The sequence below is a fragment of the Eptesicus fuscus genome, chromosome 12 (genome assembly GCF_027574615.1).
Source record: "Eptesicus fuscus isolate TK198812 chromosome 12, DD_ASM_mEF_20220401, whole genome shotgun sequence".
In the NCBI taxonomy this organism is placed as follows: Eukaryota; Metazoa; Chordata; class Mammalia; order Chiroptera; family Vespertilionidae; genus Eptesicus; species Eptesicus fuscus.
Genome location: NC_072484.1, coordinates 55,627,890 through 55,652,502, shown reverse-complemented (window position 1 = coordinate 55,652,502; position 24,613 = coordinate 55,627,890). Strand labels below are relative to the sequence as shown.

Here is a 24,613-nt window from a genome sequence, read left to right as displayed (position 1 = left end):
GCCGCTGATGTGAAACTGTTTATTCTGCACTCTACATACACACAGTATTTGCTCATTAAACTTCTGTTGCTTGTGACTGTTGACCCCAAGAAGGAATATCTCTGCCGAGAAGGACTCCCTGTGGGTAATTGGGCCCAAATTTCTAACTCGAGTCTAGAGACCCTCTCAGGCATACTGCATATCCAGGAAAAGCCACAGACTCCGCGGCCAAGCCTCCCGCACTGTGTTCCTGCAAATCTGAGCCAACCTTTATAAAGGAGTTCCTGGAATCCTGTTTCAACCAGTGGGCTGATACCTGCTCTGTCCAATTGGAGCTGAGCAGCTACATCTTCATTTGCATCTTTACTGACCAATTAGAGCAGCTCCATAACAACAGAGGCAGCAAAACCAGTAATATCTAGCTTAATTATATATACATTGGTGGTGACCTACTAACAAGGTCCCTTGTGAATAATAACTGAGAATTAAAATTTAATTATTCTTTAAGTTTGGTCATATTACCAAAGGAGAGTATTATATATGGTTTTAATAGTGCCACTAATTTAGAAGGTATTTAGCCATAACCTACTTAACCATTCTCTTGTTTTTAGAAATTGTTTTTAATATTTTATTATCCTATATAATAAAAGCCTAATATGCAAATTGTCCCCTTGGGCAGTTGTTGGACCAGGAGTTCAACCGCTCGCTATGATGTGCGCTGACCACCAGGGGGCGGCATGGAAGATGGTGGGCATTGTTGACGCCCTGCAACCTCTCACTGGCTACCTGGGGGCCAGGGTGACGGGGACAGAGGTGTGGTGAGAATGTGGGGTGTCCACCGAGCTCGCTCTCACTCCCCCTGCTATCCTCCCCTGGGATGCCAGGGTTCACACATTGGGGAATCACCCTCTCCCCCCGACCCCCTGCGCTCAGGTGCCAGGCACCAGGCACCCATGAGGAGCCTGCCCCGCACCCGCGTGGCATCTTCTGGGTGAGCCTCGCTGCAGGGGCCGGTCTGCGAGGCCGGCCAGGAGAGAGTGTGCTGCCCGCCTGGCTTCTGTGCGGTGCCGCTAGGCGGCCCAGAGGCCCACGCTGCGCCCCAGCCGTGGCATTCTGCCTCATCACATCTCCACATGGGAACTTGGGCGCCATTACTCAGGCGGAGGGGAGCGCTGGGGACCCAGGGGCCCAGATGCTTCCCAGGGCCCAGAGGTCAGCTGGACCTGCCCTTCCACACCAGATGCTTGTGCTTCGATCGCCGGCCAGGCCTAGGGACCGCACCTGTGCATGAATTTCGTGCACCGGGTCTCCAGTCTTAAATAATTTTGCAAATATAGATCTAGAGGTAGGGGGCAGTTTTTTTTAGTCCTCACCCAAGGATTTTTAAAAAATTGATTTTAGAAAGAGAGGAAGGGCGGGGGAGAGAGAGAAACATTGATGTGAGAGAGAGAAACATCAATCACTTGCCTCCCACACCAACTGGGGATAGAATCTGCGACCTAGCCATGTGTCTGGACCGGGAATTGAACTGGCAACCTTTTGGTGTACAGGACAATGCTTCAACCAACTGAGCCACCTAGCCAGGACTGTAGGGGGGAGGGGGAGGACTTTTAATCAAATTTAGATTATTCCTTAGGATTGATTCCAGAAGTGGAATTATTGTATCAAAAAGAAACCTTATGGTTTTTGACATGCATAATCATGCAGCTTTTTTAAAAGGCAGAAACAGTTTATATTCCCACCAGTAATATATAAGAATTCCCATTTTATCACATTCCTATCGGAACTTTGTATATTTTTTTCTAATTTGCAAATTTGATAGGCAAACAATGCTATTTTGTCTTTGTTACTAATGAGGTTGAACATATTTTCCAGTTATTTAAAAACTAGTTTTGTTTTTTCCCTTTTATGAATCATCTATGTCTGTTAACAAAGCATTCCTAATCAGGCACTCTGCTTACCAAGTTTTAAAATGTTCCTTCAGATGCTGAACAGCTTTTTCCAGCATGTCGCTAACAAAGTTAGAACTCTCAGAACTTTCTTCAAGAGGGATCTTGAGTGTGAAATTGGGGGAAGGCAGAATGCTTACGTCTATCATCGTTTCATCTTGTTTGGAAACGTTTCCTTGGTGAACACCTGGAACTACCTGAGAAGGATTAAACAGTAAAAGATTACTAAATCCCAGCGCACATTCGGGATTAGTTTAATACCACATTAGTCAGGATAGGCTAGGTTGTGCGGAGGTAACAAATGTGCTCCAATATTCCAGCGATTTCATACAACAAAAATTATTTCTCACTCATGCAACATGTCCATTATGGGCTCTATACATCTAGACACTCAGGACCCGCATTGACAGAGGTATGTCATCTCATAGCTGTAGCATATGGAACACGTGGCTTTCTTTGTGACCTCGGTAGAGAAAGAGACTCTTCACTATATCTCAGACTAGAAATAACACTTGCCATTTTGTTCACATTTCCTTGCCACATGGCACCACTTAACTGCAAGAGAAGCTGGAAAACGTGAGTGAGCAAATGGAACATTTGGTGAGTGCTACTGTCTGTGCCGCAAACATTAACATGATACACCAAGTTTTATACATGTGCGTGTGACTTTTATAAGAACCAGTAATCTGAAATGCATGATAGTTGCTGTCTTAATGAATTCTTAAGTGCATATACTTTGATTTTAATACTTTGAATTAAATTTTTCTGATATGCAACTTGATGTAACCGTAAGAGGACTATTTGAAATTTTTTTTTCAAATAAAATCCCTTATAAATAAATTAAAGCAAAGTATTAAGCAACCTGGGCATGTGTCCTGACTGGGATTCGAACCAGTGACCTTTTGGTTCATGGGTCGATGGTCAACCACTGAGCCACACCAGCCGGGTGAGGTGAAACTTTTTTTTTTTTTAAATATATATTTTATTGAATTTTTACAGAGAGGAAGGGAGAGAGATAGAGAGCTAGAAACATCGATGAGAGAGAATCATCGAACAGCTGCCTCCTGCACACCCCCCACCAGGGATGTGCCCGCAGCCAATGTACATGCCCTTGACCGGAATCGAACCTGGGACCCTTCAGTCCGCAGACCGACGCTCTATCCATTGAGCCAAACCGGTTTTGGCTGAGGTGAAACTTTTAAGGGGATGAGGCAAGCGAGATTGAGAAGAGGGAGAAGCCAGTCGAGGATGTGGCCTCAGGGGACCTCTAGCCACAGCCTGATCCTGCAGGGAGCGCTGGAGCATAAGTAGCCCCAAGGACAGTGCTTTGGAGAAGGTGCAGGCTGAGCAGTTGGCAGCAGCACCTGCCGGAGCTGGTAGCTGGATCCCCAGGATCGGGACAGGTCACCAGCATGACTTGCTGCCCAAAATATTGCATCTTCAATGGCTCTGTCCAGTGACTTTTGTATGCAGGACCTCATGAGGAATTGCTAGCCTGGCTCATTTGTTTATTAATGTAATGTGTGTGGCAGGGCAAGGGTAGTCAGGAAAGAAATTTAGTCACTGTTATATATCATATCAAAGGAGTTATTGATTGAATGTGAGAGGCATGGTATAAATCCATGGCAATATGTTTTTATGTAAAGGTTAGTGTATAAATATGTTTAAATTTCAAGGTGATTTAGTAGCTTATTATGTAAAAAACTAATAGCTATAATTTACAGAGCTCTTGTTTTGTATAAGGAACCTATACTAATCGCTTTACAGATGTACATTTTAAAGTAGCTATTATTAGTCCCATCTTTCAGGTAGAAAAACTGAGGCCTGGAGAGGTGGAGGAATTTTCCCAAATTTACTCAGCTGGCTAGTTTCAGAGTTAGCTTTTGAACTCAAGTTGCTGAATCTGAGTCTTCCCTCTTAAAGTCCATATTGGCCAAGTTTTTATTTGTTTGTTTATTTGTTAATCCTCACCAGAGGTTATTTTTCCATTGATTTTTAGAGAGAGTGGAAGGGAGAGGGAGAGACAGAGAGAAACATTGACGGGAGAGAGACACATCGATTGGTTGCCTCCTGCACGTACCCCAACCAGGGCTGGGGAACCTGCAACCAAGGTATGTGCCCTTGACTGGAATCAAACCCGGGACCCTTCAGTCTGTGGGTCGATGCTCCATCCACTGAGCCAAACTGGCTAGGGCATATCGGCCAAGTTTCTTCAAGGTTACCTGTGTTAGTTATAGCACCACAGCTCTAAGCAGAATTGGCCATCTCTAGATTACCAAGTATTTTGTGTTTTAAATTGATTTTCTTTATAGAGTTTTTTTGTATTCTAAAGACCACGTGCACTACATTATACAAGTTAGCCTAAATACAATCACAATGGAAACATGAATATCCTCCTACAGTTGTTGTTTTTTTCCCAAATACACAAGTCAACATAAAAAATCAACGTATGCACATATAATCTCCATATCTGTTCTTGGATCCTCCATTACCTTTCTGGAATTGAAGGTGTTCTCAGTTCCTGGAGTCTGGTTCGCCAGTTCAGTCACCCAGCCAAATTCCTCTCTCATCTTCTCCATCAGATACGCAGTGTCCTCCAAGTGATGTTGAGTCACCTGGAGAATCTGGACGTACTGCTGATCGGATATGTTGACCAATTTAAGGGCCTCGTCTACTTTTACGTGTAGTTCAGGTACATCAGGACAGTCTAACAAAGAAGAAAGTGTTGTGGTAAAGGAAAAGGCCCATGAGATTTGGAGTTAGGTGATGTGAGTCTAAATCCTAGCCTTTTAGCTATTTCCAGCCTTTTGACCTTGAGTGAGTTTTCAACGAAGTAAAATGGGCGGGAATGAAATAATGTAAAGTGCCTGATCACACCGTGTACATTGTAGACTTAACAAACGTTACCCTTCCTTTCCCTTCTCTCTGTGCTGTCTCTGAAAGTCATTAGGGCTGCTCACTGATATTCTGATGGGACACCTGGGGGAACACACTTCCTGCCACCTTGAAGTCCAGCACAGCGTTCTTCAAAGTGATGTGTCTCACGTCGGGAGGAAGCCTTTGAGAACAGTTTGGGATTTCTCACGTTCCCTGTGGTGGAGGCTCTGTCATCCTGGTGAGGAGATGTGTAGCAGGACCTCGCTCAAACTGTAACGGACACGCTGTAGCGTGAGACATAAACCTTTGTGTTTACAGGCCACTAAGATCCTCCAGTTCTTTGTTATTATGGCCTCACAGCCCATCCGAACTGTAGCAGCGTTATAGGAACTTATGTAGGTGTGCTGATGAGCGGGTTAATATTGTGTGAAGATTATCTGTATACTATTGTAGAGAGCGCCTGGGAAGGCACATGGGCACTCTTTAATTATTGTCAGCTGAACCCAAGGTGACAGGCAAAGTCTTGTCCTGGGAACACGCTTTGCCAAAAAGGCAAGAGTGTTATCAGCTTGGCCTTCATTTCAGCCCAGGTGTCTGGGAGTGTGTTTTGATATGTAAATCCAGTCAAGCACCAGGAATGCTTGGGCCTACTCAAGAATGCAAATAATCTCCTTTGTCTTGACTTTTGGTGAAACTTCCCGGTATTTGGGGGTATAAAATAAAGTGCGGTACCGGCTCTGGGTCACTGTCTCTCCAGCAGAAGAGGGCAGCGGTCCCACCCGGTTCCCAGCCTTTTCCTTCCATTTTGTGTCTTGTCTCTTTCTTTTATTTCTCAATCCCCAGCCGCCTCTACTCAGGAATTGGACCCGCTCTCTAGCCGTGCTGGTCGCGGAAAAGAGAGAAATATTTTTACATACTATGGAAGTTTCCATGCGTTAGGGCATTTTAAATCATAAGAGATCGTTGTTGTGAAGAAAGACCAGTCTCGATAAACTGTCTTTTGCTGTTTACTAAAAAACCGTGCCTTCAGCAAGATAGGAGTGGGGGGAAATCCACCAATCAGAAGCCAGGTCTTCGACATCATTTATTAGTCCTTTTATTATTTTTAATCCTCACCTGAGGATATTTTTCCATTGATTTTTAGAGAGAGTGGAAGAAAGAGGGCAAGACAGAGAGAAACATCAATGTGAGAGAAACACACCAACTGGTTGCCTCCTACATGAGCCCTGACAAGGGCCCAGGCCCGGGCCCAGGAGGAGCCTGCAACCAAGGTACGGGCTCTTGACAGGAATGGAACCCGGGGACCCTTTGGTCCACAGGCCGACGCTCTATCCACTGAGCAACCTGGCTAGGGCTATTGGTTCTTTTTGGTACATAGGTAGAACCCAAGGTTACCTGGGGCCTCACACTTTTGCAGAGATTGTTTTGGGATCTTTAGGAGCGGGAGACCTTTGTACTTGTAGGTAAATACAAGTGTAATAGTGTATGTTTGAAAAGTTATTCAAGAAACTATTGTGAAAACAAGGGGAGTCGCAGATAACAGGACACAGTATACATTTGAAAGGAGATATGGATAGCCTTTTAAAATGTCTTCATTTGCAATTTCAGTTATATTGTAGACTACTAATATAAAGATGTTTTTTAATTGTGGGGGGAAGGTGGTGATTTCCCTCATGATCTTAGGCAAGCAGATTTCTACAAGGGACACTCGTTTCCTCTCATTGAGAGTGCCCGGGTGGCCTAGGATGGCCTCGTGCACATTTCGGGGTCCTCCGCTGACACCTCTCATCTTCCAGAAGGCTAGTCGGGGCTTGTTCACACGGTGATGCGTAGGTTTCTGCCAGCAAGAGGACAACCCTTAATGTACAAGCACATTTCCACCCTCCACTTGGGTCACATTTGCCAGTATCTCGTTGGCTAAGCCGAGATTCACAGGTCAGAAAACAGACTCCACCTCTTGATGGGAAGAATGGCAAAGTATTGTGGTCATTCTGTTTTTAACCTACTGCACACAGGTCCCCTTCTGCCTGCAAGAGGTCCCAGTTTATGCCTGTTGTTCTCAAGTAATTATTAATATTGCCTACATCACTTCCAAAAGAGATCCAGTTTAATTGACAATTATATGGTCTTATGTAACAGGAACTGGGCCAGCGACAGAAATTCCTCAGTATAAAGCCCACGTGCTGACCACCTATATTAAAAAATAAAATATTACCCAAAAGTTAAAGCCTGATGTGTCCCTTCCACATCCCAACCCGTGTACCCCCTCGGAAGGAAACTACCATTTGGAATTTGGGTGTATAAATCCAGTTCTAGTCACTGGAAAGGGGAAAAAAGGAAAAGAGCCACTAATACTGACTCTGGTGACCAAAAATGTATGGTAAAGGGTGAAAACAATTGATGTACAGTGTTTTGGAATCTATTTTATTTATATATAAGATTATAATTATAGTTGTGCTTAGTATTAGAACAAAGAATAAGTCAAATGTTGATTAAAGAGGCAAATCATTTATTGAAAGATGTATGAGAATTGTTTGTAAGAGTGAAACATTGGAAACAACTTAAATGTACTTCAGCAGAATGCGTAAACTGTGATATGCTTGCTTTGACTAACATACTACAGTGAATTAATGAATTACAATAACACATATTCGCATGATTAAATCTCACCAACTGTACTGAGTAAAAAGCCAAGTTGCAAAAGAACACATAAGCAATAACATTAATGTTAAGAAAAATTGTCCAAAACTTGGCAGTGAGGCAAAAGAATGGCTGTGTGTCCTTACAATGTCATATGAAACATTCGCTAAGAGTTCCACCCAAAGATTACCTAATTCCCTAGGCGTAGTGGTCGGCAAACTCATTAGTCAACAGAGCCAAATATCAACAGTACAATGATTGAAATTTCTTCTGAGAGCCAAATTTTTTAAACTTAAACTTCTAACGCCACTTCTTCCAAATAGACTCGCCCCGGCCGTGGTATTTTGTGGAAGAGCCACACTCAAGGGGCCAAAGAGCTGCATGTGGCTCGTGAGCCGCAGTTTGCCGACCACGGCCCTAGGGAAATGATCCTAGTTGGATTTACTGTTTACTGTTGAGAAGGGCCAGACTCTATGCAATTATATGTAAATTATGGATTAGAAAGTTGCAAATAATTTTCATCCAGTACAGATGTAAATTATTTTGGCCTGATAGAAAACATAACTGCAGAAGTTACAGTTTTATTGTCCTTTAGTAATGAACTAAGTTTATATCTAATTTTGCAGTCTTACTTGAACATTCTGTCTGCCTTTGACTAGAGGTACTTCAGCCTCTCCTGCACTCCTCTGAAACAGCTTTACATTTGGCTGCTTCTCCCGTTCCTAGGAAAATTAATCTTGACGTCTCCTCATTTTACATTTGTATGAGTCACATTTTTAAGCTTAAACATTATACTTTGACACTGTAAAAATAAAAAATAAAAACAGCCCTAACTGGTTTGGCTCAGTGGATAGAACATCGGACTGCGGACTGAAGGGTCCCAGGTTCGATTCCGGTCAAGGGCATGTACCTTAGTTGCGGGCACATCCCCAGTGGGGGGTGTGCAGGAGGCAGCTCATCAATGTTTCTCTCTCATCAATGTTTCTAACTCTCTATCCCTCTCCCATCCTCTCTGTAAAAAATCAATAAAATATATATATTAAAAAAATAAATAAATTAAATTAAAAAAACATAAAGCGTTGCTATGTATGGTGTGTGTGCTAAATGTAAACACACATGATAAAAATATAAATAAGTGCAAGGAATAATAAACTCCAAGTTCAAAATAGCAGTTTCCTTTTAGGGGATAAAAAGAATGTGATGTAGAAGGGGCACAGCGGGGACTGCATCTGTTTTTGGTAATGTTTTATTTCTTAATCTACGTTTAGATGAGGGTTTGTTTTGTTTTTTAATTTTAAAGAGAGTGAGAGAGAAACATTGATTTGTTCCACTTATTTGTGCATTCATTGGTTGATTCTTGTATGTGCCCAGACCAGGGATGGAACCCGAAATCTTGGCATATTGGAATGACACTCTAGTCAACTGAGCTATTCAGCCAGGGAAACAAGTAAGTTTTTATTATTTTGTTCTTTATATATTCACAATAAAATGCATTTTATAGTAAACATTTTAAATTGTAGGGGAGCACATTAGGACATCCTTTCCTTTATGTGTTACCTTTGCAGCAATTTACATTGCCTGTATACTGTGTTATCTGCTGTGTACCATATCTGACACATTATCTCATGTGTACCGATTATCCGATGCTGTGTACTGATTATGTTTATACTGTATTATCTAATATCTTCTGTATTATCTTTTTCTAGTTTTATTAAGAAATGATTGACATGTATCACTTTAATAAATTTAAGGTGTACAGCATGATGGTTTGGTTAGATATATTTCGAAAGGATTCCTGCATTGTTTAGTTAATGTTCATCACCTCATATAGATAGAATAAAGGGAAAAGAAAATGCTCCTTGTGGTAGAACTCTTAGAATCTACTCTCTTAACTTTCATATAAGCCATACAGCAGTGCTAACTAGACATCATGTTGTACATTACATCCCCAGTACTTATTTATGATATAACTGGAAGTTTGTACCTTTTAACCACCTTCCTCCAAACCCCTCCCCCATCATCTGTATTAGTTTATGACAATCAGTGAGAGATTATTCATTAACGCTTCTAACTGGATGAAAGGAAGTTAACGATGAAATGTTTGAATGGGACTATTTTTGTAAGTGGTTAGTATATTAGTGTATATTTTTCTCTTTTGAAAACTTCTGTTTCTGTGTGCAATCTCACACTATGACTTAAAAAACAGACACTTGAGTAATGAGCATCATTACCACTTCAGACATTTTATTTAATCCTCAGAACATCGGTACGAAGGAGCTATATTAGTCCCAGTTTCCAAACGATAAAGCACAGGTGCAGAGAGTCACCCAGTTAGCAATTCAGACAAAATAGGGCCCTCCTGGCTCTCACAAAAAGGTCCCGTTTATATTCAACCTCTTACTCCAAGCCCCTAGCCACGCTTTTTAGAATTTCCTTCCTGTAGGGCTTTGGCAAACAGAAGCACCGGAATCAAAAGCTCTTCTTGGCTTTTGTAAGAAATTTTGTGTTCAGGTCCTAGTAGGGTGAAGGAGCAACTTTATTTATTTATTTTTTAATTCTCACCCGAGGATATTTTTCTATTGATTTTCAGGGAGAGTGGAAGAGAAAGGGAAAGACAGAGAGAAATATCGAACCTGGGATCCTTCAGTCCACAGGCTGAAGCTCTATCCGCTGAACCAAACCGGCTAGGGCCAAAGGAGCAACTTTAGTTACGGGAAGTAAAGGGAGGTGAGGGAAGCGGGAAGGAAAGCGGTGTGGGGTCCTGTGGGCAGAAGGATTTCTCTCCGGGGGGTGGACAACGGCCGTGGTCAGATCTGGGAGAGCGAAGTCTGCGTGGGGCTTGTGAGGAGCAGCCACTTTCCATTTTAAATACCAATTAGCAATTAACCCACCAAGTGGAAAAAGTTAATTCCACTTTCAAAAAGAAAAAAAAATCACTTGGCTAAAATTTTGCTTACTTAAGGGGAAGATTGCCTTCATTGGGGGGTTTTCTTTTCTCCCTTCCTTCCTTCCTTCCTTCCTTCCTTCCTTCCTTCCTTCCTTCCTTCCTTCCTTCCTTCCTTCCTTCCTTCCTTCCTTCCTTCCTTTCTTTCTTTCTTTCTTTCTTTCTTTCTTTCTTTCTTTCTTTCTTTCTTTCTTTCTTTCTTTTCAGCAAGAAGGAAGGAGTTGTCCTAATTTGTTCATAGTTCTCTTTTGCACACAGTTGTGTTTGTTTGGTCTTCAACCATAAAAACTTCCACAGGAAAGGGAGGGAATTTTAAGAAGGGAAAAAGTGATTTTACCCACTTTTCAATAATAGAAGTTTATACGCTACACTGAGCACCTCCATCTGAAAATGAGCTCGCTAAAAAAGTGCTTGAAGGGAAGCCAATAAACCCACGATGCTTGGAAAAGTGAGGTTTGTTTCTTTTAACCTCTGACCAGAATACCATGGAAACCCTGAGAAAATAATAATAACTTACCTTCCCATAGAGAACCCCGACATTTTTGGCATCTTGCATGACATCGGAAACATCCTGACAGATTCTGGCCAAGTTCTCCGCATAGTCCTCTGTCTCGCACAGGCACTGTCTTTGAACTCAGGCCTCCAGGGTCAGTGTCTGCAGGTAACACAGCATTTACACGTCAGTGTCATCACCGTCTGCACTTCAAGGGAGTGGATAGCAATGCCATTTCTGTTTCTTACCGGTGCTTTCAAAATCTCCTTCCTGTATTTAGTCATAGGAGTGCATGTTGGTGCAACCATATGCTAAGACAATTTGGCATCTATTGAGAGCTGTATATATCCTCTGATTCAGCAATCTCCTTACAAATTATTATTACTCATCCTTATGAGTACACTCCCTTTGCCCCACCCCCAGAAAGAATTTTATTTTCTGGAGGGAATCATGAGGAATTATTAATGGTAACTGTTGTTCAGAGAGAGACTTGATGGGGTAGGAGAGGACAGCTTTCATTAATTTTGTTCCTTTGTAGATATGAAATCTTTTAAATTTAGTCTTATTTTTATCACTATTATTTCTGATGTCAGTGGGGTTAACTAAATAGGGGATTGTGCCTGGCCAGAGTGGCTCAGTGGTTGAGCATTGACCTATAAACCAGGAGGTCACGGTTCCATTCCCAGTCAGGGCATATGCCCGGGTTGCAGGCTTGATCCCCAGTAGGGGATGTGCAAGAAGCAGTCAATCAATGATTCTCTCTCATCATTGATGTTTCTATCTCTCTCCCTTCCTCTCTGAAATCAATAAGTATATATATATAAATATATAAATATATATATGTATATATATTTTTTTTTTTTAAAAAGGAGCAAAGTGCAAAATGTCTTCTCATTAGATGGATTTTCTAGAGGCTATAGGTTTACTTTTCACTTACCACCTGTCCAGAAAAGTGATGGAAACCACATGTAAATACCCTCCAGCCCTGCCTGCCTATCCTATATAATAAAACCATAATATGCAAATTGACTGAATGGTGGAATGACTGGTCGCTATGATGCACACTGACCACCAGGGGGCAGACGCTCAACGCAGGAGCTGCCCCCTGGGGGTCAGTGCGTTCCCACAAGGAGAGTGCTGCTCAGCCAGAAGCCGGGCTCATGGCTGGCGAGTGCAGCGGCGGTGGCGGGAGCCTCTTCTGCCTCCGCAGCAGCGCTAAGGACCCCTTGGCGGATGTCCAATTGTATGCTTGCTGCATACCATCTGGTTAGGGTAGGGTTACTGGAGAAAGAAGAGTATAAAGATATAATACAAAATATATAAAGATATATTTTGTTTTTAATGTTTGCATTTATAGGGGACCCTGGATCTTCAAGTTATCCCTGAGGTGAAGGTGGTTTGTGGGGCAGGGAGGAGGGGGCCCAGGAGCCAGCTGAGAGTAGGGGCTGGTGCCAGAGTGTGTGAATGGGGAGGAACCTCTTGCAGACTGGTGGAAACGCGCATTCTGAGTTGGTGGTGGAGGAGGGAGTTGCAGTGGTGGGGAAATGGTTTAGATTCCAACTGTCTGAGTTACTAGTACTTGTGTGCACATTTGAATGTAGCAACTCATGTGTGAGATAGCTACACAATGTGAAAGCTAGGGTAGGAGGAGGGCATAATTTTGTTTCAATGAGCATGTTCTTTATCGTTGGACTATTATTCCCAGACAATTGATAGCTATTTAAAAATGCAGGCAAAATTTATCCAGTATCATCCCTGCATTGATATGTTTAGTGTGTTGTCCTTATGTTGTCCTGAATATTTGGGGAACTTGGAATCTCAGAATGGAATACCAGACAAAACACCTGACTTACCAGAAAAGTCCACCAGACCCTGAAATAGAGCCTGATGACAATTCCAGTAACGATGGCTGTTCTCCTCGTGGAACAATGGGACGGGAAGGATGTAATGTGTTTTTTTTCCTGGCTTCAGTTTCTGACCGTGTGAGGCAAGCCCCTCCTCCATAGAGGCCTGCTATGCAATGTCATGGCAACTTGGAGAATTTGATTCAAATGTTGCCAACTACAGCTGATGTAATTGCAAAATAGTCAGCTAGAAGGAGCCCCTTTTTTCCTACATACAAAACAATCTGTATATAATTAATATATACAAGTTGGTGAGTTTGGAAATAAGTATTCACACATGCAATCATCCTCACAATCTATGCCATAAAATTATCCATCAACTCAAAAAATTCCTCCTGCCCTCTTATTTATTATTATCATTATCATTATTGTTATTACCAAGAACTCTTAATATAAGAGCTACCCTCTTAGCAATTTTTCAAAGTATCCAATAGAGTGTTATTAACTATGGGTACTATGCTATGCAATAGATCTCTAGGACTTATTCATGGTATACAACAGAAACTTTATTCCCTTCGACCAACACTTCCCCATTTCCCCTTCCATCCTGCACCTGGCAACCACCATTCCACTCTTGGCTTCTGTGAGTTTGACTAGCTTAGATTCCTCATATAAGTGAACCGTGCAGTATTTGTCCTTCTGTGTTTGGCTTATTTCACTTCCCACAATGTCCTCCAGGTTCATTCACATGGTCATATTTTATTTTTCATGTCAGAGGGGAGCAGCCTTTTACTTGGCCTAGTGGTCAGTAGGAAATAAGTCCAAGGAGACGCAGACCCTACAGTGGGCCCACGCGGCCACTCTCGTCGCTGAGATGCTGCGTCCCAGCCACTCCACAGAAGCCCGAGGGCGTTTCCTCCTTCTGCCTTGAGACATAAAGCAGAATTGCTTTCCAACATGAAATATTAAGACGTGGGCATGAGCGATATTGGTAGAAGGCAATTCTTTTTTTTTTTTTTTTTTTTAAGTCCTCACCCAAGGACATTTTTCCATTGATCTCTAGAGAGACTGGAAGGGAGGAAGGCGGGGGAGAGAGAGACACACACATCGATTGGTTGCCTCCCACACGTGCCCCTACTGGGGCTGGGGAACCTGCAAGCGAGGTATGTACCCCTGACCGGGAATCAAACCCGAGACCCCCTCAGTTCGTGGGCCAATGCTCTAACCACTGAGCCCAACCGGCCAGGGCAGTAAAAGGCAATTCCCATCGTTCACAGAAATTCCTATTTCTGTAGCTTGGGGTTTGCCTGTGAGCATTTCCTGTGGTTTTGTGCACACATGTGATGACGTAAGGAATTACGGTAGTGATGCAGAGGAGGCATGGAGGGCACTCAATATGACCTGGTTTTCTGGGACACTCGGCTTCTGACCACACTGGGAGCTGAGGAGACTGATTTCAAAGAAACTCCTCGATGTTCCAGCAGAATCGAGCTGAGCATCCACATGAGTTTTAATGAAGGAGGAAACCTCTTCCCCCGCAGAGTTCTCACCCTACCAGCATTTTCTTTTTCATCTTCGATACTTTTGTTTTAATGACAGCACAGCCCCACAGAGCTCCGGAGGAGGATGGGAGAGGGATGGTGTTTGGCAGATTTCAAAGCTTCTAAAAGGCCCTGAAACTTCGATTCTCCAGAAATCGCCACTCTCAGAAACATCGTACAAGGACTTAGAAACGTCTAGCATCCCCACAGCTAAATAAAACTTGACGTTAGTGTGAACATCTAAGTGAAAACAACCTTGTAATACTCGCCTCGGTGTTTGGGCAGGTGCCCCATGGCGTTCAGGGTCTCAGTGACTGTGGTGCTGACCCTCCGGTAAACGGAGAGGCCCAAACCGCAGAGCAGCTGGAAGAGGCTGGGGAGGTCGGCGTTTTCGGTTGGCTCTTTGAATAACGCTGGAAAGACGGAAGGCTCGATTACGTCTGTATCTGACATGAAATACGACTGAAAGGCCTGGTCAAATTCTCGCTCCATCTGTTTGAAGACGTTCAAACTCCTGTTAAAGAGAAATCCCGCGTCCACGGTCAGTTGGCTGAACATGTGCTCTATTTGGGTCACTTGTGCATCTTCCTCCGGGACCTTTTCCCCGACGGGGAGCTCTCTGTCATTATCTTCGTGGAGCGGGAACAGGAATTGATAGATCTTCCTAAAAAACTGTCCAATCTGTGGGGTCGGGGACAGAAATGGAATAGAATTTTATTTTCTCTCTGGGCTATTTTTTTTTTTTTTATTGTAAATTTTAAAGTAAGCCGAGAGTAGTTCTAAATCAAGAACAAATCTGGGCAAACCAGGAACAGGTGATTCAAGGGAAGATAACTCATTAACACTCCTGTACGGGCTTTGGCTTTGACGGTGGAAACAGGATCTGAAATTCCTTCTGGTTTATGTTTGCCTATCAAAGGCCTCGCAAGGCCAAGTTTTCAGTATCGTTGGCAAGCCACAGGCGGGTGGCGGTTGGCATGCCGTGGTCCGAAGGGCACTGTAGAGAAGGCTCTGGTCTCACCTCTATCCTAGTGTCTTAGTTCTCTCTTCCCCCTTCGGTGGAATATCGTCCGTGTCCTTATGTTCTTCTCTTTCTCATCCCATCAAAACAGTCCCACTGAAGTAGAGGTGCCTAGTACAGCTAAACAGGTTACTTAGGATGGTTACTCATTGGCAGTGAGCAAAGCCCTCGGAGCTGCAGTGAGAGGAATGAAGCTCTAATTATAGAACTCCCGACTCCTTGGGAGGAGTTTCCAGCAGTCACACCATGTTCTCCTTCATCTATGGCACAGCTAAGTTTGTGCCAGGACATAATTGCCTTTATGTGATAGTGAAATGGCTGCTGCGTTGCGAGTTACGGAACGTATCAACTACCGAACATCACTGCTGTGGCATCTCAGTGCGGTTCAAAGAATTCTCCGGAAATTCTTAGAGGACTCACGCCTTTCTCAAAAAGTAATCTGGGTGGGTCGTCTGCCTCTCCCTCTGCCAGCGTCTGTTTACCTGAATCCATTTACAAGAGCAAAACTTTAAAGCACCAAGAAATGTTCCCGAGACCACACAACCGGCACAGGTAGGAATGGTCTCCAAACCTCCTGACTTCCCGCCAGTTCTTACTGAGAGTGGCAATGAAAACAGAGCAGATGCAATGAACAGGGGAGGCAAATGAACTTGGCATATGAATCATCCTAAGGGTTGTTCCCTCTGTAATTGGGCATGGCACTGCCAAGCCGGGAGCACACTCTAATTAGTGCATGCTCCAAGATGCAGAGGGAAACTTCACTCCGTCCCGTATTCAGCTCACTTCGTGAAGGGGAAGGGAAATCCAGGCCAAGAGAGTGGGAGACTTTTGTGGGGCAGAGCTCATCGTATTCAGGTCACCTCCCTCTGCGATTCCCTCTGCCCAGAAGATAGCCAGAGGGGACAAAAAGAAAACACGCCAGTCCTGTCAGACATGCATGGATAGGCTCAAGGGGAACACGAGGCTGTGTGTGTGTGCACACGCATGTGTAAGATGCCACGGAGGGCAAGCCCACTGGAGGAGAGATCCAGGAGGCAGAGGACGTCTTCACATGTTTGGCCTCCAGGGGGGAAACAATTAGAACAGCTTGAAATCAGAGACCATACTGCTATTATTTTGAGAATGCAATTCAGCAACATTTATTGGATATCTATAATGCTTTGATGAAGATAAGTGGAGTATGGTCCCTGCCTTTGTAGAGCTTACAATCTGGTGGGAATGTGTTCACAAATAATAAATGCAAGGCAGAAAGCGCTAGGGTGTCATTCACACGGTGTCATTCAAGGGAGGGACAAATATTCAATGGCTGTTCTAACTTATAAATTGTGCAGGCCAGGCGAATCATGCATAAACATGAATGTTAGATTCTAGATGGCAAAAGGCCAATATCATATCAGGCATCTCTATTCTAAATATTAATATAAATTTAAAAAATTTAAAAGTAAGTTGAAGAAGATACCTTAAAAACTTTAAAATCTTAAGCTCTTTTATTCCCTTACCACATTTCCCATAGAGGACCAACCAGGTTGGTAGGTTGTATAAAATCTCACACAGTCACTTTCCAAGCAAGACTTGCACTCGTCCCAGGAATCTGTCAAAGACTCCCGGCATAGCCTTTCTTCCTCTTCCAGATGTTCTTGAACTTCGTTCATAAGTCTCAGGGCCTCCTAATTAAAAAGTGGAAGCAAACATCCTATTTGCATTTCATGACTCTACGTATACTTTAGTTGATTTCACTCTTTAAAAATACCCCCATTCTAGACTACTTCTTCATTCCTTCTTCAGGCCCCTAGCTGCCGACAGATCTACCCCAAAGAAAGCTTCCTCTTCGATTAAGAGCACTGATGGATTCCTACTGAAGACTGTGAAAAGCTTATCCATCTGTTCGTCTATTCATTCACTGGGTATTTATTGAGTGCTTGCTATGGGACAGACATTACTAGACGCAGTCCCTAATTTGGGGAACAACGGTAACATGTTTACTTGTCTGTCTTTATATCTAGTTCTTGAGGGATGTAGAAGGTAGTTTTAAGGCTTAGAAAGCTGACACATTAATCTATTTCAGTTATGCTGCCTTTACGTTTTGTAGGTTTTTAACACTGCGAGAAAGTGCAGTTCTTGTATATCAAATCAAGCCTTCCTATTCATAATTCCAATTGTGGGGATGCTGTATGTTTTGCACTTTCATTCTTCTTGTCCATATTCCAAGCACTCCCCCTTGTGGTGACTTGCTGCACTTGGCCAGGTCCCACTCTGGGTGGTAAGGAGCCCAGCAGAAGTGACACTGTCCCTAAGAACCTCAGCCCTGTCCCCTGAGCTCCTCTCAGGCTCTCAGGCTGGCCCCCCGCCGGTCCCCTGGTCTCCCTACAAGTGCGGACTTCTGAAGGCAGGCCCCCCCGGGCCCGAGATGTAGTTCAGGGGAATTATGGGGAATAATGGACCCAGCCATTAGAAGATAGCGGCAGAGCTAAGGGCCACCCCCTTCCGTGAAAACTACACGAGGAAGCCATTTTTCTGAGCTTACACATAAGTTAGTGTGTGTCTTCAACTGGTGAAAAAAGAAGAATTCACCCTTTTCTGGCATATGAAGCCGAAGGAACACCCGGGCGCTGACCGTCTCCTGCATCTCCTTGGCTGGGCCCGCATTGCTCAGCTGCCCTCATGGCAGAATTCGGAGGCTAAGCCAGGTGGCATTTGCTATGTCCCACATTAGGACTGGCGGGGCCCAGCCTACTAAATGTGCCTCGTGACCCAGCCAGGGTTTTCTTACCTCCTTTGCAGAGCAGTTCGAGACCCCTACATCTTCTCGAGGGAGGGTGCCTCCCCTTGACAGGCAACGATACCACCCAGCTTTTCTCAGTCCCAGTTTTAAATAGTCTGCTCAGTGTCATCATAAATCTAAATCCCAATATGTCCAGTTCCAAACTACAGTCACTGTGTGCCCTTGGGCAAATGGGAATTAAAAATAGGCCCTAGCTGGTTTGGCTCAGTGGATAGAGCGTTGGCCTGTGGATTGAAGGGTCCCAGGTTTGATTCCAGTCAAGGGCATATGCCCAGGTTGTGGGCTTGATCCCCAGTGGGGGCGTGCAGGAGGCAGCTAATCGATGATTCTCATCGATGTTTCTATCTCTTTCCCTCTCCCTTCCTCTCTGAAATCAATAAAAATATTTTTTAAAAAATAGGATCTACCTCTTAAGGTTTTGTATTAAGTGAGATAAGCAAGCAAGGCATTAAGCAAGTTATTTGTCGTATTTCCCAGTTTTCTCCCACGGGCCCCCAAGAGCATAACAAAAACTAATACCAAATCACGCCCCACGTTTTGGTAGTGAAATGTTGCCATGGAGGAAGCAGATCTCTGGTTGAGGAATGCCCTGCCCATTCCTTCCATTTCCCCCTAAATGTCTCACCCACTGACAGTCCATATCAATTCCTGTAATTTACAGCTTATTCAAGTCCCATGTGAACCTGGAGTGGGGGCAAACTAAGTCACCCTAGGGTTTTCCAGTTTAGTAAGTTTCCGATGCTCTCACTAAATATTACTAGGAAGGGACTGAGGAGGGGGGTTGATATGATCCTGGGTCAACTGAGGATGGGTGGTGCTCAGTACTGGGAAATGGGGGGCACCAACCCCATGTATACCAATTCATAGTTTGTCTAAACTCTCCCCTATTCTGGGTTTAAAGTAATTTTAGGAGACTTAAGGTTAAACAAGTTTTTCTTTAAAAACAAATAACTTTTTTAATTGAGTGTCCAGATCTTAAGAGTGTGATTCCCTGAATTTTTATACAATAAGAAAAATTAAAATTTTAAGAGTCCTAGGGTTCTTTAGGGCCAGAACGGAAACCAACTCCTGCTTACCTCACCCACCCTAACTGGAGCATTCTCTTCATAGGACTCCACCCTGGGCTTGCCAGGAGGCTGGGGAAAGGGAGAAAAACAGAAAGCCACTGGGTCCCACAGGCAAAGCACCAGCTGACTTTCTCCCCAGCCATTCATGACAGTGACGCGTTAACCTGTTAACACCTCGAACCACAGTTTCCTTATTTGTAAATGAAAGTAACGGTAATGGTTTACCCAGGTGTTGGAAGAATTATATGTGATAGTGTTTTATTTTATTTTTTAAAATACATTTTTATTGATTTCATAGAGGAAGGGAGAGGGAGAGAGAGATAGAAACATCAATGATGAGAGAGAATCGTTGATTGGCTGCCTCCCACACTGTGGAGGGAGCCTGCAACCCGGCGATGTGCCCCGAACAGGAATCAAACCGTGATCTCCTGGTTCACAGATCACCCCTCAACCGCTGAGCCACGCCGGCCGGGCGTACGTGACGATGTTTTGTGCATGGCCTATAAGTGATATTTGGTGTCCTTAGTCCCAGTGGCCAGGCTCGCAAGCCCAGCAGGGAAGAGTGAAGCTCCAGAAGCTTCCACATTCTCCTCAGGAAGGAGCTATTTTTAATTTCCTAAAAACCTTTTGCTTGCTGCCAGAAGGAAGGGGGGCTTTCAGCTGCTGGTCAGGCAATCTCCTTTCCTGCTAGGGACCCGGCAGGATGTGGGGGTGTAGGTGTGGTGACAGGCGACTGCCGCTTTGTCACACAGCCCTGCTCCAATAGCTCACTGGCCCGGAGGCCACCGTGCTGGGAGGGGGAGAGAATCCCAGCAGCCACCTGAGACTCGGTGGCCTCCACCTTCATAGGTACAGGGAGGAAATACTAGAACTCCTATTTGTATTTTTAAATTTAAAAATCGACTCTGGGGAGGAAACATGGGGAGTTGTTTAATGAGTACAGAGTTTCAGTTTCGTAAGATGGAAAGAATTCTGGAGATTGGCTGCCCAACCACGTGAATGTGCTTAACGCTACTGAACTGTACGCTTAAAAGTAATGAAGATGGTAAATTTTATATTATGTGTATTTTACCACAGTTTTAAAATTATTTAATGAAAACACATTTTAAAAGTAATTTCCTCTTAATGTTAAAATGTAAAACATTTCCCAAGTTCTGTTTGTTAAAGTTTTGATCTCCTCTTTGATTTAAAGGGTAATACTGGAAAACAATTTTTAAAAATGTTTTAATTGTTTTGAGTGTTATGGTAATGGTTAATGCTATTAAACTATGAGCCACGCAATGTCGATAATTTAGAAATGTATTGAGCTTCATAATTGTAGCATATGAACAATTTTTAACATCTTCCATGGACATTTGAATATACACTGAGTGGCCAGATTATTATGATCTCTGAACGCATAATAATCTGGCCACTCAGTGTGTGTGTGTGTGTGTGTGTGTGTGTGTGTATATATATATATATATATATATATATATATATAGCCTGGTGCATGAATTCGTGCATGGGTGGAGTCCGCCCAGCCTGGCCAGGGAGAGGGGACATGGGCGGTTGGCCGGCCTGCCTGCTGGTTGAACTCCTGGTTGAAGGGACAATTTTCATATTAGCCTCTTATTATATAGGATATACACTGAGTGACCAGATTATTATGCGTTCAGAGATCATAATAATCTGGCCACTCAGTGTAATGTGTATGCTCTGTTGGCAAGATACATGGTTTGAACCACAGCTGTCAGGTGAAGGTACCTGAATTTAAAGAATGATCAGGCTGATGTACTCTTTCATACCCTGGTGCTCTGTGGTGCTGTGTCAGACCAGTGCATGAGGCCGACGGCGTGTGAGGAGCCTGGGGAAGGCGGGGGGGCTCACATTCCAGAAGCACTGACATTGGCCTCCTCTCTCTGTTCACTTGCAGCCAATTGCAATGAGCTGGGCTTCAGAAGGCTCCGTTACATGATGGTTTTTATTGTCTAGTTTTAACTAAACTAGCCCTCACTAACCGGACAGGAGGCTAAAAACCCAGCAGATTATGAATAATCTCAGCTCAGCAAGACACGAAGCAAATGGCAGAGCTGACACTTCTTCGTTCTGCGCTCTTTATCGGTGACAGATCGAAATCTGACGATCTAATCGGCTCTGGCACATGGGCTAAAATATTTCAAAATATCTAGATTATTTGAAATACAAACTTACATTCCCCCTAGCTAACCACGAACCTCATCCTAAGGGTATTTTGTGCCTTGAACTATTAGTAGGTGGTAGTAACTCATGTTTTTAATTTATAAATAAATGAATATGCATAACGTTTAGGAGTGAATGCTAACAAATGTTTTTGGAATAGGGATAGGAGATCAAAAAACTTTGCGGACCACTGATCTAGCCAAAAACTCACTGAACACTTCTGACTCATATCCTAACTCAGAAGGAACTAAGGATAAAGCAATTTTTAGAAAGCAGCATTCCCAAACAGAGATGAGTCCCCACAATTCTTGGGTCTGGAGCCCTGCAAAGGCCTGTTCTATAAGGAATATGTTCTTTGAAAACATTTACTATTTCTTCAGTAAGATCTGCTCTCCAAAAAATCTATTATTAGGGGGAGGGGGGGAGTCATCAATTGCCCTTGTAAGTGCAATATTTATGGTCTAGATATGTTTAAGAACAGATGTTATTTTCAATTACTGTACCTGTTTTTCTTCTCTGCATTTCTTCAGGGTTGTCATTAGATTAGTATGTTCCTCCTCTCTCCTTTCCATCATGATTTTCATCTGCTTCATACCAATCAAAGCCTTCTTCACCTCTTCATCAACACCTATATCGCCAGGCTCAGAAAAACCTAAAAGATAGGTTGCTGCTTTTTTCTTTGAGATCTGATCAGATTACAATGCATCTGCATCAAAATACAATGAATTCACCCACGTTTTCCGTGTCTTCTAGATAGATATTTAATTGTTCTTTTATAGCATCAGATGCTGAAAGCAGATCATAATGAATTAGCTGTCAGCTGCCACGTGGACCCAGCTGCCACATGGATAATGCCTTCTGTTCCTCACTGCTGAGCTCCCAGACAAGTCAGAGTTCATTTAACCTCAATTTTGCCATGTTACTCAGGGCCGGTTTTCATTTATCCATTTTATTTCTTTCACTTAAAGCTCAAGTGTGTTTGTATTATAGAAAAGTTTGCATTTTCTTCACAATTTATGTTCAATACCCAACCGGGAACCTCAAACCCAGTGAGCAATTTCCCTTTCTCTCAGCTTCAATGACTTCCCTCGAAAGTATCTCATTTAATGCAAGATTCTTAAATAACCTACCAGACATCTCTTACACATTTCAATAATCCCTTAGTGAGTATAAAATTCATTATAATTCTCTCCACAATAGCCAACGTGGCTTCCTAAAGACCTCATTCTTGCCTCCAAATTTAGATTCCCCCCAAAAGCAACATTTTAACTGACGAATTGCTCTAAGTGTGAAGTACCCAAAACATATATTATCAAGCAAAGGTCAGAAGTTAACGAGCACAGACCAACCAGATTCAATGTCATCATAACCCATTCTCTCACTATCTCAAGAATAACCGCACAGAATACTTTGTTTAAATTTTTCAAATGCTAGCAAAGAATTTCACTGTTCATTAAAGCTGTGCTTAGAGGACACCAAACATCTGGACGATACCAAGAAATGCAGTCAAAAAGTTGGCAAGTTTTATCTGTGTGATAGCAAACATCTGGACATAGGAATGTTCTCAGACCCTCAATTGGAATTTTCTATTTTTATCCAGATGTTTGGCGTCACGTCTCCTTGGTTTGAGTGCCTAGAGGACATCTATCTCACCACGAAGCCAGAGGGCCGTGATGAACACGGTTATCTCTCCCCTGTAAATCACTGTAAGTGCCCGCAGGACCTGCCAACAGGACACGGCACAGACAGAGACACTAAGCATACCCGTCAGGCGCCCGTGGACAGCAGCCTTGTCCTTCCACGTAGGTGCACAGGGACAATCTTTCAGCCACAGCAGATGCACAGTAAACACCAGGAGTGGCAGCTTCATGTTCCCGCTGTCCCTGCCGAGGAAAAACAAACCCGCATCTGATGCCTGCCACTAGGTTAGTGTCTGTTGGCACCCATTGAAAACACGTGGTGACTCAAAGCATTTTCCTGTCAATTTTTCTTTATGACTTTACACAATTCATAGGCCTGAGACATAGGGAACCTGAAATATAAGTTAAAAAAAAAAAAAAGACAGCCCAGGTCTCCAGTTTGTTTACATTCTTTACGACAGTTAAATAAGGTCACCATCGGAAGTACGTGAAATGTAAGGTAACGAATAGTATGGCTCACAGCCCCATAGAATCCAAATTCCATTTTATTTCCTTGTCAACAGTGAACTCCCCCAAACACAGAATTAGCTCAAATATACCAGAGGGATTTCCCCCCTCCAAATCTGAACCTCAAGTGAATTTTCACCTAGATGGTTAAATACTTTTTTTTTTTTACAACTTTATTTTTTTTTAAAAATATTTTTAATGACTTTTTACAGAGAGGAAGGGAGAGGGAGAGAGAGTTAGAAACATCAATCAGCTGCCTCCTGTACACCCCCCTACTGGGGATGTGCCCAGCAACCAAGGAACATGCCCTTGACCGGAATCGAACCTGGGACCCTTCAGTCTGCAGGCTGACACTCTATCCACTGAGCCAAACAGTTTAGGGCCAACTTTATTTTTTTTTTTATGGAACAAAGCAGCCTCCCACATTTTCTCATAGTCATAAAACCCATCAACATATATAAATCATTCACAGTTACATGTTTTTCTTCTTAGATAATAAATTTCCTTTTAGATTTGATTTCATATACATTAATTACAAACACTTAAAATGCAAATGGTTAAAACTTTACAAAGGAAAGTTAAATGACTTAACTGTATGCTTTAATAAAGTTAAATCTATAAAACGTTTTACCTCTTCCCAAACACACAAAAAACCTCCCATTATTTAGTCATCATTAGGAGTATCTTTTTAATATAATAATAAAATAACATCAGTACTAGTAGTTAAAAAGTTATCATATTTTGCATACATCTACATCTATTACTTGAACTAACTTCTCTTTCTATTATGACCCTATTTAGCAAATGAAACTTTTAAATGTATTTACCACTAACTTTGCAGTATCTCTCCAGTGAAGTTACCACCAACTCCTTGAAGGACCTTCACTTTTCTCTGATTTAATTTTCATCCGTGTCAGGGATTTAGCCTGGTTCTATGAATTTGATGACACAGTTCTTAATCCTATTAACCTAACATTTTTGAGATTAAGAATTTGGTAGGACTTAGAAAGAAACGCTAGAGGGCGCACTGTGCACATGCTCAGGAACAATGACCTGGCGTTACTTTATTTACACAAATGCTTTGGTAGGACTCATTAAAGCCTTAAAAAAAAATTTTTTTTTTAGTTTGAAATTTATGATATGTATAT

The 24,613-nt window shown here is 42.9% G+C and overlaps 1 protein-coding gene across 1 annotated transcript; it reads right to left on the bottom strand.

The window, feature by feature from the left end:
* Positions 1 to 1,936: 1,936 nt before the first annotated feature.
* CLUL1 (clusterin like 1) lies at positions 1,937 to 23,197 on the bottom strand. The gene is made up of 7 exons (XM_008160124.3): positions 23,083 to 23,197; positions 21,822 to 21,970; positions 16,788 to 16,955; positions 14,537 to 14,948; positions 10,907 to 11,044; positions 4,421 to 4,635; positions 1,937 to 2,125 (listed from the first exon to the last, which is right to left on the bottom strand). Exons 1-7 carry the CDS (start codon positions 23,186 to 23,188, stop codon positions 1,937 to 1,939), a joined length of 1,377 nt encoding a protein of 458 aa, XP_008158346.2. The 5' UTR covers positions 23,189 to 23,197.
* Between the last annotated feature and the right edge of the window lie 1,416 nt (positions 23,198 to 24,613).

Bases quoted from the DNA above. Each gene is read 5' to 3' on its own strand.
- CLUL1 (XM_008160124.3), bottom strand. From the start codon at position 23,188: ATGAAGCTGCCACTCCTGGTGTTTACTGTGCATCTGCTGTGGCTGAAA. The intron at 21,971-23,082 runs GTATGCTTAGTG...CCTATCTTTTAG, and splicing joins TGTCCACGGGCGCCTGACGG to GTTTTTCTGAGCCTGGCGAT. The intron at 2,126-4,420 runs GTAATGGAGGAT...AATCCTTCTCAG, and splicing joins ACACCTTCAATTCCAGAAAG to GTAGTTCCAGGTGTTCACCA.